The sequence below is a fragment of the Protopterus annectens genome, chromosome 5.part0, assembly GCF_019279795.1.
Source record: "Protopterus annectens isolate FY-2018-M chromosome 5.part0, PAN1.0, whole genome shotgun sequence".
NCBI classification, from domain to species: Eukaryota; Metazoa; Chordata; order Ceratodontiformes; family Protopteridae; genus Protopterus; species Protopterus annectens.
In genome coordinates this window covers 877,068,665-877,085,613 of record NC_056735.1, presented here as the reverse complement: position 1 = coordinate 877,085,613, position 16,949 = coordinate 877,068,665, and the positions used below count along the sequence as shown (strand labels likewise).

Sequence of the window (16,949 nt, the reverse complement as noted above, 5' to 3'; positions counted from 1 at the left end):
ATAAAATGGACTGTTTTCCAGCAGGCATAGGAGAGTTAAGATGGCAGCCACTTATGATGTAATAAATAAACTGTATACAGTTACAATACTACAGAACAACAACATAGGTTACCCAAGACATACATTTTTGTATGGTCTGCTGTAACAGATGTCCCTGTGTGGTGAACATTTTACAGTAAAGTTTTAATCTTCCCTTCTGCTACATATCTGAACAGAACTGAATAAAAGCATGTGAGTAAAACCATACTAACCTGTGTCATAAAGAATGCTTCTGTGTCCTCAATGCCCATTTCTAGTATGTTTGCAGGACTGTGTCTTCCTGGCTGTCTACAAATGTTATCCACATTTTGTAATAGTTGTTCAGTTTCCTTGTCTTTTTCTGTTACAAAAGAATATCCAGCTTGTGGAAGAGGCTCCAGTAAAGGCAATCTATTTGGATGATTAGCAGGAAAGGTTTTAGATTCACCAAAATTTAAGCTCTTCCCAATCAAAGTAGGCAGAGGATATGATTCCAACATTAAGGGTTGTTTGGGGACTTTTGGGATATGGCTGTTGACCTAAAATGGAACAAAGAAAAAGAGGCAGTATATGTATCTCAGCAGCTAGGCAGCATCAATGACTCCATAACAAAAAATGAACAGATTGCAATTGTTTACAAATCACAAAATACTGATAAACTGATAACAGTTTTCTAAGATAAAATGATTAATTAAACTGTGACAGACCCTGTAGTGTAACAGATCTTACAACATATGCAGACAAGCTAACATATTTGAATTATTTCCACAGTCTTGGGAAATTCAGGAAATGGTGATGTACTGCATTCACCTTGGACAAAATCACTTTGCATATATAATGTATAATATGGACAGAGGGTTACTCAAACAAGCATTAAAATCACAAATAGTATCCCGTGAAGCTAGTAACATTATTTTTATCAAAATATACACTTCACAACATGATTTTCTACAACCAATCTTTGCCTACTTGCTGGTCTTGAACATCTCTAGTAGTTAAGGCAACTCTAAAGCATGGTATAATTCTTTAGAATTTTTAAAGCAGTTTATGGCTTGTACTCTACACTGTTCTTCCCCACCTGTCTGCTCTCACTGATACTATAGAGCTGTTGCCTACCTGGAACTCATATTTATATAAGTAACACCTATGAAGTCACTGAATAGATTATTGTTATATTTATGTAGAAGTATTACATTTATTTCACACCACATAAAGAAGAAGATGAGAAAAAATTATCTTCCAAAAGGGAGATAAGAATGCAGTAGATCTGAAGAATGTGTTCATATAAAAAGAAACATTTTTATTTTAACTGCAGTTTCAGTTCAGCAAAATGGATATTTTCCTCAAACTCACTGAACATTGGTCCCATGCTTAGCTGATCACTTGTTCCAGTAAAAGTTATTCCCAGCACCAGGAAAATAGCCTCTGCCATTCAGGGCCATCAGTCAGGCAGCCATTGGGGGGGGGCTTTCTCAAGACTTGATCCTTAACTGTTTCAGGTAGCACCAAAGGGGTTGGTGCGCAACATGTACATAAGAAGGAAGAGTCGTTCACTTCACGAGTGGTATCTTCCTCAGACATTTTATTCCTTTGTAGACAGACACACCTAAATCATAAGTCTGGGTTTCCATCAGGATACTGGACAGTTACTGTGCGGTTCCTCAGATATACAATTTATCCCCCCCAAACCCCAGGAAGAAGCAAGCGGTCTAAGGAACTGCCATTCCTCTTCCTCCCAGACAGCTTCCTCTGGTGGCTGGGGACACTTTTTGAGCTTGGATAACCTGCATCCTACTCATGGCTCCACTCCTTTATGGATGGAACCAGACAATTTCTGTTAAGTGCGGACATTAATAGGTACAGTCTACCACACAAAGAATGCACAGTGGATCCTGTGTAGAGAGTGTGAGTGTGACTGTCATGGCAGAGATTCAGGAACAGAATCATTTCATTACACTGGGCAGCTTGGGAAATGTAGGCAGCTTAGGTTTATTGCACATTCTAATGATGCACACTACTGTGTGCTTTGTATGCTTACAGCTTTTTCAGCCACACTGTGGTATCCATATCAGTACCAATATATAACCTATAGGCATGCAAGATAAAAGGCAGCTGAGTAGGACCAAAGTTACTTGCACACAGGTATACATGCGCTGGCAATGCTAATCATGAGGTCTTATACCACAATACATACACAACAGTACCAGCATTCATTTACATTGCATTCTGGATGGGGGAATTTTCATTGGAGTAAAACCCCTTTCTGACAGTGGAACACTGGATGAATGATATGGTGTGATGGCTGTGGAGAATAACATGTTAGTATGCCTGTCTGCACACATTGATAGTTGCTGTAACAGGTATGTTTTTTTTATTTTAAATGTTCTGAACAAAACAGTACAAATGATGTTGTTCAAACATGTCCACCATTTCAGCAACTTACTCATGGGCAATTTGATTGAGTTTGCATTCTTATTACCTATGAGAGCACTGCCATTGCTGAGTCTCCATATCTTGGTCTCAGTTTCACTATTAGTGGCATAAATTGTATTATTCTGCTTAGTATGCATTAGCAATGTATTTGTGACCTACATACAACTATGATGTGGAAACTTTTCTACAAACTAGCCCCATGGACTACAGACTAGATTTATGCCTCTGCCTTAGAATGACCAACATTCAATTTTAATGTTAATAACTTTTGAGAACACTATAACTTCTGGAGATTTTTTAGTTGTTCTCGGAGCAGGAGAGGGGTAGAAGTAACAGATATGATTGTGAACAAAGCATTACCCAAAATGGCAGCTGATATGGCTTGGAAGTCCAGAGGTCCAGAACAGAAAACTGGTTGGGTGAAGTTATGAAGGTTGTAACAATTCTCAGAGATTGAGTCCTAATACCACATAAAAAGGGACTGACTGCCTTCTGACAACAAGGGTTATATACTGAAGAACCTGCATAATCAAAACTATTTTAGCCATTGTACTATTGGTAAAATTGGATTATAGTAGTGGTCATATTTAATAACTATTTTTTTATTAGTATATATTAAACGGTTCTTTACACAGCCGGAAAACATAACATCCACTCAGCATGAAAAGAACTGTTTGCAAACAAAAAAAAAGACTGCAGTGTTGAAAGTACAGTTGTGTACCTACCATAAATGTAGATGTTTGAGTGTATTCACTGTTGCAGTCATTACAATTGGGTTATCCTGCTGGCAGGCTACCCGCAGTCGGCCTGAATTCCAAAGTCTAAGTCTGACTTCAGTTGCTGTCACCTCTTCCCTGACGTCAGTGCACCACGGGTATAAAAGATGCAGCCGACGCCATTTTCTTCAGTTTTTCTTGCCCCAGATGTCAGGTGCCCCAAAATTGGTAGGCTAATTTATGCCAATAAGCATGCATGCACATAAAACAACTTTTCCTTCATCTACAAGCAAATACACCACATAGGTTGTATAGGATAGAGAAGTACAGATAAATTCCAGCAAAGAAAAGGGGGCATGGAGGGAGGGTAACCTGGACTGCAACAGTGAAAACACTCGAACATCTACATTTATGGTAGGTACACAACTGTGTTATGTTCATCGTGTTTCACTGTTGCAGTCATTACAATTGGGTTGAATCCCAAAGCTAAGGTTGGGAGGCTGGAGCAAAATAGGATTAGGAGAGGCTATAAGGCCCTGCAGAACTGCAGTGGCAAAGCCTGCCCTGGATTTAGAATAGAGAGGTAAGTGGTAGTGCTTTGTAAAGGTATGCACTGAACTCCAGGTTGCAGCCTCTAAGATACCTTTGGTTGGTACTCCTCTGAGAAAGGCTGCTGAAGTGGCTGCTGCTCTGGTTGAGTGTGGCCTAATGTCCTTAGGCACTGTTTTGCCATGCTGTGAATAGTAGAAATGAATGCAATGGCCTATCCACTTAGAACTAGTCTGTTTAGAGATAGGTTTTCCTTGTGATGCTGCAGCATATGCCACTAGGAGTTGATCAGTCTTTCTGAAAGCTATATTTCTGTCCAAGTAGAAGCGTAGCTGTCTGTGAATTTCCAAGGAATGCCGAATTCTCTCACCCTTATTCTGTGGGTTTGGATAAAAAGTAGGCAAATTCATTGTTTGGTTAAGGGCCACACTGGACACTACCTTAGGCATAAATGTAGGGTTTGTCCTCAGCGAAACCCTGTCTGGATGGAAAATGATAAACGGTTCCACAGCCATGAGTGCCTGTAACTCTGAGACTCTTCTAGCGGAGGTTATTGCTAGGAGCAGAGCTGTTTTCCAGGATAAGAATTTTATGTCAGCTGCAGAGGCTGGCTCAAACGGAGGTAGTGTGAGCTTTTCCAAGACATAGTTGAGGTCCCATGCAGGTATTAGTGCTCTCCTTGGAGGTCTTAAGTTTTTAGCCCCTCTGAGGTACTGCCTTAGTAAGGGGTGTGAAAATATATGTGGTTATGTATTGTAATGAGCTGAAATGGCAGAAGCATGAATTTTAATTGATGAAAAAGAAAGGCCTTTATCCAGCATCTCAGTTAAGTATTGTAAAATCTGAGGAATATTTGGAACAATAGTGTCAATACCTTGTGCTTGGTTCCAAGCACAGAATCTCTTCCATTTGTCTGCATAAGATTTTCTGGTGCTAGGCCTCCTGGCCTCCAATATGACATCCATCACTGCTTTAGAGAGAGGTGAGTCTTGAGAGGCTATATTATCTGCCATGTCACCAGGTTTAAGGTTTTGAGTTGGCTGTGCAGTATCTGACTGTCTTGTTGGGTCAATAAGTGAGGCATTTGAGGTAATGTCCTGGCTGGGCAGTGAGACAAGCTCTTTAGGATTGGGTACCAGTGCTGGCGGGGCCAGTCTGGGGCAATTAGTATCATTTTTGGTTTCTCTTGTCTGACCTTGAGGAGTACTTTGGGGAGGAGAGGCAGAGGAGGAAAGGCATATACTGTTATTTTTCTAAGTGAAAGAGAGTGCATCCACTTTCCATGCTTGCTTGTGATAAGTCCTTGTGCAGAATCTTTGTAGTTGGTAGTTGTGAGGGGTGGCAAATAGGTCTATGTCCGGACATCCGCAGGTCCTTGTTATCATGCTGAAGACTTGTGGATCCAGTTTCCACTCGTGGGGATCCATGAGGTTTCTGCTTAGTTCGTCTGCCAGAGTATTTTTCCTTCCTGGCAGGAATTGTGCTTGCAGATGTACTTGGTAAGTCAATGCTGTGTGCCACAAGTTCATGGCTTGCCTGCAGAGGGGGTAGGAATGTGTGCCTCCCTGCTTGTTTATGTACCACATGACTGTAGTATTGTCCGTCCTTATTAGTAGTTGTCCTGGGTGAAGTTGATCCTTGAAGGCTGTTAGGGCATTCTGAACAGCTAGCATCCCTTTTTGATTGATATGTAGATGCATTTGACTTGCGGACCATGTGCCCTGAATACATTTTCCTGCCATATGGGCGCCCCAGGCATAATCTGATGCATCTGTTGTCAAAGTCTGGCCAGCTGTGGGTAAGGTGAATGGCTGTCCCGTGTTGCAGTGACAGGCTATTGCCCACCATTGAAACTCCTGTTGCAGGCAGGGAATGAAGGTAATTACTGTTTCCAGGCTGTGGCAATGTTGAGTCCAAACACTATTTAGATACCATTGAAGTTTCCTCATATGCAGACTTGCATATGGAATTAGCAGAATGCAGGATGCCATGAAACCCAAGGCCTGCAGAATTTTTCTTGCAGATAACTGGGTCTTTGTTGCCAACATTTTGAAATAAGTAGTCAGTTGTCTGTGTTTGTCTGGCATGAGATAAGCCATCTGGGCATTTGTATTTAAGCTTGCACCCAGGAATATTATCTCATGAGAGGGTATGAGTTTTGATTTCTTTTTGTTTACTGTGTACCCTAGACTTGTCAGTAATCTTTTTACAAATGCCAGATGCTGTAGTAGAATGTCCTTGTTCTCCACTTGAATAAGGCAGTCATCCAAGTAAGGATATATTTGTATTCCTCTTTGTCTGCAAAATGCAATTACTGGTGCCAGGCACTTTGTGAAGACCCTGGGGGCAGTAGATAAGCCAAAGGGCAGTGCAGAGAATTGATAGTGTATTGAGCCAGCTTTGAATTTGAGGTGTCTTCTGCACATGTGTCTGATTGGGACATGCAGGTATGCCTCTTTTAGGTCTAAAGTCACAAGCCAAGCCTTCTTGCCCAACATGGGCAGAAGCTGCTGTAGAGTCAACATCTTGAATTTTGGAATATCCAGATAAGTATTTAGAGTGGAGAGGTCCAGTATAGGTCTCCAGGCTTTGTCTTTTCTGGGTACCAAGAACAGTCTTGAACAGCATCCTTGACACTGGTCTTGTTTTGGTACTTGTTGAATAGCCCTCATGTCCATGAGAGATGAAACTTGTTTTTGTGCCTCTGCCCATTGGTTGTGTGGCAGATCTGGCATACCGTTTTGCCTTGGCAGGGTGTGAAAGTGGAACCTGTAGCCTTGTGTAACTATATTTAGAACCCATTTGTCCTGGGTGATTATGTGCCAATTTTGTGAAAAAAGTGCTAGTTTTCCTCCCAAAGGGGCTGCCAAGAGATAGGTGCTTGGTGCTGAAAGTGGGAAATCATTGAGACTGTTTTCTGTATGGCTGTGATTTTTCCTCTCCGCTTTTGGAGGTAGAAACACCCCACTGTTTAGGCCTGTATTAGCCTTGGGGCTGTGATCTGCCTCTGGGGCATCTGTATCTGCCCCTTTGTGGTCTATCTGATACTGGAAAGGACCAATTCTTTGTAGGCCAGTTCCTGCTAAATCTGGGAGGCTGTACCTGCAAGAAATCCTTGACCGTTTGCATAGATTTAGCTTTGTCCTCCATTTTCTTCAACACCTCTTCTGCTTTAGCGCCAAACAAAGTATCATGCTGTAAAGGAGCATCTAATAGTTTTGCTTTAACATGATCCGGAAAATTCTGTTCTTTTAACCAAGCATGCCTCCTAATGACAGAACCTGTAACAGCGGCTCTGCAGGAGGCCTCAAGAGAATCAAAACCACATTGCAAAGTATGCTTTCCAACTTGTTCAGCTGCATGCAGTAAATCCTGCATTTCTTTATTGCACATTCTGTACTTGTTGGCATTTTCTGTTTAAGCAAAGACATAAGATATTGCTGATACTTAAGCATATGAAATTGGCAATTTAAGGCTCTTACAGCCAAGGTAGCAGAGGTATAAATCTTTTTGACCCATCTGTCTAGGGCTCTAGAATCCCTATCAGAGGGGATAGGATTTTTTGCAGTAGAAGCCTTGACCTCTTTGGGACCCTGAGAGATGGTTTCAGGGTCTGCTGCAGGGTTCTTATAGAGAAATTTATGTGAATCAGGAACCCTGTAGTATCTGTCTGGCTTAACCGGAGCTGGTGGTAAAAAGTCTGGAGAAAAACTGGACTCTGTAAATACATCATCTACAATGTCTAAACAGGTGGAATAGCCAGGGGCCTGTGCTGGGGCAATAAAAGGAAATCTCTGAGCCTTTTCTTGGATTCTGAGTAGTCTTGGCTCTCTCAGTGAAAATGCTCCCTCATAGTATGCAGTGTTTCCCCAAAAGAATAATCCTCAGGAGGAGAGACTGAAAGAATAGATTCTTCAGCATCAGAATCCTCATAGGGAGGAATAGAGTAATCTTGTTCAGAGGAGGAGTCAGAGGAAATGGAAACCTGGTCTGAAGATTCATATTCTAACTCTTGCCTAGGCCTCTTTTCAGGAGGGGGCTTTATAGCTGAAGTAGGTTTTACATATAACTCTGTAGGCCTGAAAACACCCTCAGAAGCCGATGCCTGCTCAGTGGCTCTGGACCCATCTGAGGGTATGATTTCCGAGTGTCCAATACCTTGAGTTTCCAGAGGCCCAGTCAGCTCCACATGGGAGTCGAAAGCAGCCTGTGGCTCTGAGGTAGCGGGCGTCAAGGGCTGTGAAAGCGCCTCACTGAGAACTGGCAAACCGGCGACAGGCCTAGAAGAAGCCTCATCATCGGTTTTGGATCTCGGATGCCTGTCCTTTTCTTTTTCTTTTCATTTTTTGTAAACTCCGGTAGTTGGCTGATCCAACGGCATTATATAATTAAATCTTCTGCCAAAGTAATGAAATGCAAAATCATACCAACGCTTAATAGTGCGTTGGTTAAATCTGGCACAAAACCGACAACTAGCAACGTTATGGTCAGGGCCTAGGCAAGGAATACAGTAATAGTGAAAATCCTTATGAGGTATTTGCTTCCCACAAGAAATACAGTTATTAACTTTTTCTGACATTGGTCTGGATCAAGAAAAATGTTTCCCCAATGGGGTACTTAGCTTTAATGAAGACTTAGGATCTGAAATTCGAATTTGAAAACTTCAGGAGTCGGCCGACCGGCACTTGCGAACTGCCTTTGCTTTGGGCACCACGCAGCAAGAAAGACTGAAGAAAATGGCGTCGGCTGCATCTTTTATACCCCTGGCACACTGATGTCAGGGAAGAGGCGACAGCAACTGATGCCGGACCTAGACTTTGGAATTCAGGCCAACTGCGGGTAGCCTGCCAGAGGGATAACCCAATTGTAATGAATGCAACAGTGAAACACGATGAACATCATTAGATTCTACTTTAGGTAAGCAGCATAGTTAGTTTTGTAGTTTTGAAACCTACCTCATCACTACATAAAGTAAGGCAACCTCTATCTTAAGACAAAGCCTGTAAAGCACACTGGTATCTAGCAGAGGCAGCTTCTACTAGAAAACAGTCTTACAAGTCAAATGTTTCCCATTTCAGTGGACAGTGGCACAAATGGAAAGTCATTAAAACAAAAGCAAAAACAGTCAGATCTCAAAGAGGGAAGGATTCTTCCTGGGAAATGTCAGCTGCAAGCAGCAGTTGCAAAACAGCCTGACATTAGGCAGGGAAGCAATCTTAGCTTTACTTCTATGGCCGACTAACTATCAAGAGTAGATGGATGAACTAGCACTGAAACAAAATGTATACCTATTTCAAATAAACCGATCCAATAATATAGAAATATTTATATAGACAAAGATAGAGACAGAGAAAGAAGTAGAGAGAAAGATATAGAAATAGATAGGAACATAGGTAGAGGGATCGATAGACACAACAGTCAGGAAATCCTTCTATGTGGCACACCTCATCACTAAGGGCTTTTCATCCAGAAAAAAGGAGGTCATTGTCCCACTGTACTCATCCCTCATTTGACCCATTATAGAATACAACGCCCCGTTTGGTATGTACCTCTCAAGACATCTGCAACAACTGGAAAGGCTGCAGAAATACCTCACTAAAAGAATCACAGGTCTAAAGCAGATGCCCTACGCTGACCGCCTTAAAAAACTCCAGCTATACTCTGTCGCATATCGTCTACTCAGAGGCGATCTCTGCTTAACATACAAGGCCATGTCAAACCCAGAGCGTTGGACATGCTACACTTAAAGAAATCCCAATCCCTCAGAGCCACACGATCCAGGGATCTAAACCTTGTCATCACAATAAACAAAACATGCTGGAGGGATAGGTTCCTGACCCAGAGACTCCCCAGACTCTGGAATAGATTGCCCATACATGTGAAGCAGAGTTCCTCTTTGGTCCTCTTCAAAAAGAACCTTGATGATTGGATGGGAGAAAGGAAATTCACCCCTGGGATCACATCAGTTGCCCTGCTAGACAGGGGTCCAGGGAAGTAAATAGTGTGGGGAAAAATAGCCAGGGAATTGTTATGGCTAGGCTTGTATAGGCCCTAGGGCTGATAGCCTAGTACCAACTTATGAACCAACCTATGAACACTGAGACACAGAAACAGAAAAGGAGATGGATTTAGAGAGACATAGAAAGAATAAAGATAAGGCTAGAGTGTCAGAGAAAAAGAAAGAGAGATAGAGACAGTGATAGTGATAGAGACAGAAACAACAACAAAAACAGATACAGATAGAAATACAGACAGAAGCATAGAAAAAGAATCAGTGATAGAGATAGAAAGATGGAGCCAGAGACAGAGATGTAGCTTAACAAAGAAATATATAGTGACAGGGACAGATAGAGACAGTAGTCATAATAGAGCTAGATACAGAAATTAAGAGAGAGAGGTAGAAAGAAGGCAGAAAGAGTTGTTGTTTGTCTTTCGGCTTTTCCCGGTTAGGGGTCGCGACAGCAGAACTCCGTCCGCTAATGAATGGCAGTGGATTTTTACGGTGCCGAGTTGCCAGCCCGACACCCAACCTTCAAAGAAGGCACGCCCATTCATGCACGCATCTACCTGCATGTCTTTATACGTCACTCAACCATGGGGAGGACATGCAAACTCCATACAGAAGGTGCTCAAGCCGAGAATCGAACAGGAGAACCTCTTGCTGTGAGGCGACAACACTAACTGCTGCACCACTGCGGCCTATAGAAAAATGTAAAGACACAAACACTGATAGAGACAGAAACAGAGATATAGATGGGTAGAGACAGGAAGAAAGCCATATAGAAAGTGACAGAGAGAGACAGAAGCAGAGACACAAATATAGAGATGGAGAGAGATAGAGACAGAGAGGTAGAGATATGTAGACAGAGATACATCTTTAAAGTGTGATGACAATAACAAATTTCTAAATGAGCTTATCACCTACTTCAGCAAGTTTGATGAAGGGAATGGCACGAAAGCTGCAAAACCTGCCTCAATTCAGCCAACGTTCAGAGAACTCTAAGCTGGGTGAACCCAAGAAAAGCAGCTGGGCCAGACAACATTCTGGGATGTGTGCTAAGAGACTGTGCTGTTCAACTGATGATAGTTCTTACTGACATATTTAACACATCTCTATGTCAGAATATAGTACCCAGGTGCTTCAAGAATGCAACAATGATACCACTACCCAAAAAGTCTGAGCCAACAAGCCTGAACGACTATGGTCCAGTAGCTCTCACCTTTACCATAATGAAGTACTTTAAAAGACTGGTCAAAGCCTATTTAACAACAAATCTCCCTGCAGAACCGGATCCACTCCAATTTACTTATTAGTTGAACCGGTCCACTGCAGATGCCATCTTGCTGGCACTGCACACATCCATGGCTCACCTGAAAAACAAGAACTGTTATGTCCAACTATTATTCATTGACTTTAGCTCTGCCTTTAACACAGTTATACCCCAACATCTGATAGAGAAATTGATTCATTTGGGTGTCAGCACTCCCATGTGTAACTGGATTTTGGACTTCCTCAGTGGCAGACCACAAAGAGTGAGCATGGGCAATAACACCTCAGAGAGCACTACAATGAGCACGAGAGTCTCTCAAGGATGTGTTCTCAGTCCTCTGTCATTCAACATGCTGACCCATGACTGTGCAGCTAGGAACAGCTCAAATCACATAATCAAATTTGTGGATGATGCTACAGTAGTAGGCTTAATCAGCAATAGTGATAAAACAGCATAGAGGGAGGAGGTGAAGCATGTGATTAGATGGTGTGACAACAACAACCTGGCTCTGAATGTAAACAAAACCAAAGAGGTAATGGTGGACTTCAGGAAAAGACATGAGGAACATCCCCCTCTCACAGTCAAGGGAGAAACAGAAGAAAGGGTGAAGAGCACCAAATTCCTGGGGGTGTACATCGCAGAAGACTTGACATGCTTCATTAACACAAATCACACTGTCAAGAATGCACAATAAAGGCTCCACATCCTACGCAGGTTGAAGAGAGCAAACCTTTCATCTACAGTCCTCCCAACCTTCTACCGAGGCACCACTGAAAGCATCTTGACAAGCAATATCACAGTATGGTATGGGAACTGCAAGGCTACAGATCATAAGGCTTTCCAAAGGGTGGTAAAGGTGGTAGACAGGATCACCAGGTCCACGCTTCCATCTATACAGGACCTGCGCTCAGCACAGTGTCTCGATAGAGCTACAAAGATTGCCACAGAGTGAACCCACCTGGCTCAGGGACTGTTTTTCTGCTTGACTTCAGGCAAGTGCTACAGATGTATACATTGCAAAACGACTAGATTCAGAAATAGCTTCTTTCCTCAGATTATCAGACTACTAAACTTAGGTAGCAATGCAAGCCAACAGGTCACCTAGTCAGAGACCACACAGTCTGAAGGGAATCTCTTTCCTTAAAGTGCAATCAACCCACTGTTAGGTTCTTCTCACCTGTGCAATAGCTTAATGAAAGCTTCTTAACTTTGTGTGCAATAATTCAAAGAACAAGTTGCATTCCATACTGAAAGTGCTCTAGTCTCATAAGGCTCAAGTCTCAACTGTGCAATATATCTACCTGTGCAATACTAAGTGCTGCTAATAGATAGAGATACAAACGTAATTATGTCCTAGTATCATGTTGAATGTTACAAATGCTTTTTATTTATAGCTGTTATATTTATATGTATATTTTCTGCACATAGAGCTCGAAGCAACAAAATTTTGTTTAGCCTGCACTGAGGTGTGCATCTACATGACAATAAAGTTTACTTTGACTTGACTTTGACTACAGAGATAGAGGTATAGGCAGAGTTAGCAAAAGAGACAGAAGAGATAGCAATAGAGAGAGACAGAAAGACAGGCACAGCTAGATATAAAAACTGAGATAATGGTCGAGACAGAGAAAGAGGTAGAGACAATGACATAGAGGCAGAAACAGCTAGAGACAGAGCTATAGACAGTATCAAGCAAAGTTGTTACACCATCAAATGTTCTTGAGGAAAGTTAAAATAACATTGAAATCTTAAACCAACATATATGAAAGCACAAAAAGGTCTTAAATGTAACAAAACATTGTACTACAGAATTAAACCAATAAATGGAGGAGTGAAGAAAAACACAGTACTTTCTATGAGTTAACATTTTTTTCAATAAAATAAACCACACACAAAAAACCCTGCAGTGATGTTCCTGTTATTAAAACACCTACAGGTATGATGACTATGCTCACACGTGTTGATCATCATAAGGATCATTGCTGCAATCATTTTGAATATGAATAAGAGAATACCATGCAGTGTACCTTGAACTCACAAAAATGGATACATAGTCTAAAGGATATGGTATATCCAGGACAACGACAAAGCCCTTTGACCATGAAAAGAGCATAATATTATGCTTTGGAGAAGTGAACAAAACATCTCCAGCCCTTCTGCTACTTTATTTAATATAATCTACTCCAAGTTCATAGAGCAGTTTATGTTCTTTTGCTGAAATGGAATGTTTCTTCCTTGGATCTCAGCATAATGACTAAATACCATATACCCTGCAGGACAGGCAAAGCAATTCTCGCTCCACCTTTAGACCAGACATCTATGTTTGTAAAGTATGGTGAATGGATGTTCTTGTAGCAACCTCACAGATGATTTGGGCAGCTACATTTTCACAGAAGGCTGTAGTGACAGCTACTGACTTGGTGGAGTAAGCTCCCATCTCTCTGGTTAGTGTTTTCTTGTATTTTTCATAATTAGAAGTTATGTACCTACCATAACGTTCCATGTTAGTTGTCTTCTCTCGCCTTCTTTCTTGCTGGATGGGTTTGGAGCCGAATCTCGGCTCCGACTCGGCACTTGCTAAGCTCGAGAGTCACTTTTATCAGCTCGAGGCAGCCCCATATCCCATGATGCAAGGCGCTAATAACCCAGATCTCATTTGGTATCTAGAGGAAAAACTGTCTATAAACTTTCCACCAAGGAAAGAAGAACAACTAACCTGAGAAGGCTGTAAGGGGAAACCAGGTAACCAAGGTCCAGAACTAACTGGTGTCCAAGGAAGAACAATCTTCCAGAGAAATAGGAAGTTCAAGGTCTGTCCAGGCTAGGGGGACAGGAGGGAGGGATGCAAGAAAGAAGGCAAGAGAAGACAACTAACATGGAACGTTATGGTAGGTACATAACTTCTAATTGTTAAGTTGTCAATCTCGCCTTCATTCTTGCTGGATGGGACCGCGTCCCTAGCACCTCTATCCTGGGTGGCTCAATGGAACAGACTCTTGAGAACTGTGGAACCAAAACTCGCCCTGTCCCTGGAGGCCAAATCCAATATGTAATGAGAAATGAAGGTATGAGGAGTGGCCCAAGTGGCTGCTGCACAAATAGTGTCTAAGGGTAGCCTAGCCTGAAAAGCTGTAGATGTGGCTAGACCTCTTGTAGAATGTGCTTTAGGTTTTGAGATCAGTTGTTTGCCCCTCAGCTGATAAATGTCAGAAATGGTGGAAGACAGCCATCTGGATAAGGTCACTTTAGAAACAGGGAGACCTTTTTTATTTTCAGCATAAGAAAGGAAGAGCTGATCAGACTTCCTAAATTGCTTCGTTCTGTCCAAGTAATATCTGAGTTGGCGATGAACATCTAGGTAATGCAATTTTTGTTCCGCCCTGTTAGAATGATTGGGAAAAAATACAGGAAGATCAATGGATTGGTTTAAATTTGTCTTAGAAGCAACCTTGGGCAAAAAGGATGGATTGGTTCTTAAGGATACTCTGTCATTGTGGAAGACCAAGTAAGGAGGACGAACACAGAGGGCATGAAGTTCAGACACTCTTCTAGCCGAGGTAATAGCGACTAGAAAAAGTGTCTTCCAAGAAAGAAATTTTAATGAGCATGAAGCAGCCGGTTCGAAAGGGGGAAGTATCAAGGATGCCAGCACTAAATTTAGGTCCCACTGTGGTGGAGGATCCCTAACAGGGGGTTTAAGAAGGAACACCCCTCTGAGAAAGGCTTTACAAAGTTTGTGAGACATAATGTTTTGGTCTGCAAATCCGACATGGAAATTCGAGATTGCTGCCAACTGGACTTTAACTGTGGAAGAAGAAGAACCTGAGTGAAAAATTTCAGCTAGAAAGTCCAAGACTGACTGAATAGGGGCAGTAAAAGGGTCTAAGTTCTTAGACTTTGCCCAAAAGGAGAAACGTTTCCATTTGCTAGAGTAAATCCTCCTTGTAGAGGACTTAAGAGAAGCTATTATATCTCTAACGGGGTTAGAGATCATAGGAAGCCTGGCTAAGGAAGGAAGTGGAGCAACCAAGCTGTGAGGTTGAGGGAACGAATGGACCGGTGCAGTTGACCCGACTGGTGGGTCAGAAGTTCTGGAACTGGGTCCAGATGCCAAGGCTGCACCAAGAGATGGCGATGAAGGAACGGGAACCAAATTTGTCGAGGCCAGTAAGGGGCAATGAGAATCATTTTGGCTCTCAAGACGGTAGCTTTCTGGAGTACTTGAGGTATTAACGGAAAGGGGGGAAAGGCATAAAGAAGTCCCCGGGGCCAATCCTGGGTAAGAGCGTCTCTGGAGGGATGACCCGGAAGTGGAAAGAGAGAGAGAGAAGAAGTCTGGGCATTTGCTGTTTTGGGGTGTAGCAAAAAGGTCGCAGCATGGGCGGCCCCACTTCTGAAAAATCTCTTCCACTATAGATTGTTTGAGAGACCACTCGTGAGGCATGAGTATAGCTCTGCTCAATCTGTCCGCTATTATGTTGGTTTTCCCGGGGATGTGCGTTGCTACCAGAAACCGATGAGAGGAGATCACCCATTGCCAAAGTCTGAGAGCTTCACGACACAAGGGATAGGACTTGGTCCCACCCTGCTTGCTGATGTACCACACCACAGACATGTTGTCTGTGTGAACTGCAATAGTTCCTAAGGGAAGAAAGTCATTGAGGGCTAGCAACGTTAAAAGCACTGCTCTCATCTCTAGGACATTTATGTGCAGGTGGTATTCGAACGGTTGCCACATGGCATGAACCATCCTTCCCTGATAATGCCCCCCCACCCGATCAGGGAGGCATCTGAAGTGACCGTGGCTACCGGGGCCGGGGGGACAAATGGTCTGCCCTGATGGACTAGAGGAGAAGAAATCCACCAGGATAGATGGCTCTTGCAGGTCTGTGTCACCAGGATCTTGTGATGCATGGGAAGCTGTTGGAAGGACCATTGGGTAAACAACATCCATTGCAGGAAACGCATGTAAAAGCAGGCCAGAGGAAGAAGTGTGATGGCAGCTGCCATGAGGCCCAACACTTTCAGGACCAACCTGGCTTGTACCTTTTTGCTGGATAGGATGATCCGAACATGGTTTTGGATATCTAGGATTCTTTGACTTGTTAGGTTTGCTGACATCTGAGCAGTGTCTAGATCTGCGCCTAAAAAGGTAATAGATTGGCAGGGCGATAAGGAAGACTTTTCGAAGTTGACCGAAATTCCTAACTGACCGCAGAGACGTAGAGTGTAATCTCTGGTTTGGAGAAGTTGATGCCTGGTGGTGGCTGAGAGGAGCCAGTCGTCGAGATACGGAAACACCTGGAATCCTTGACGTCTCAGGTGAGCCGTGACCGCTGCCATGCATTTGGTGAACACTCTGGGGGCTGTAGTGAGACCAAAGGGTAGGGCTCTGAATTGAAAATGACTGGTCCCCAGCTGAAAGCGGAGAAACCTTCTGGAGCGTCTGTGGATTTTTATGTGATAGTACGCATCTTGAAGGTCTATGGACCACATCCAGTTGTTTTCGCCCAGAAAGGGCAAAATCGATTGAATTGTGACCATCCAAAATCTTGCTTTTTTGACAGACTTGTTTAGCCTGCTGAGGTCTAATATTGGTCTCCAATCTCCCGTCTTTTTGGGGACCAAAAAGAACCTTGAGTAGATTCCGGATTCTAAATGATCTGTTGGAACAGGTTGGATGGCCCTTTTCTCTAGAAGCTTTGAAACCTCTAGCATTGCAATTTCCCTTAGACCGGGTGGAACGTCTGGAAGGGATCCTTTTTGAGGGAAGGGGCTTTTCTCGAAAGGTATTTTGTAACCCTCGGATATGATCGACTGTACCCATTTGTCTTGAGAGAGGGAAAGCCAGGCTTCTGGGTACAGCGATAATCTTCCCCCGACTGCCTCCAAGGGTGGGCAGTCGGGCAACACCTCAGGGATGTTGGAAAGGCTTGTCAGAGAGAAGATCCCTGATGCCTTG

At 42.9% G+C, this 16,949-nt stretch overlaps 1 protein-coding gene across 2 annotated transcripts in view; it reads right to left on the bottom strand.

Annotated features, from left to right (window-relative positions):
- The window catches only part of XRRA1 (X-ray radiation resistance associated 1), a 1,524,348-nt gene that overhangs the window by 475,353 nt on the left and 1,032,046 nt on the right, over positions 1 to 16,949 (bottom strand). For both annotated transcript variants that reach the window (XM_044072671.1, XM_044072672.1), the window contains one exon: positions 252 to 557. In XM_044072671.1, coding sequence (XP_043928606.1) covers positions 252 to 557 — 306 coding nt within the window. The remainder of the gene's footprint in view (positions 1 to 251; positions 558 to 16,949) is intronic.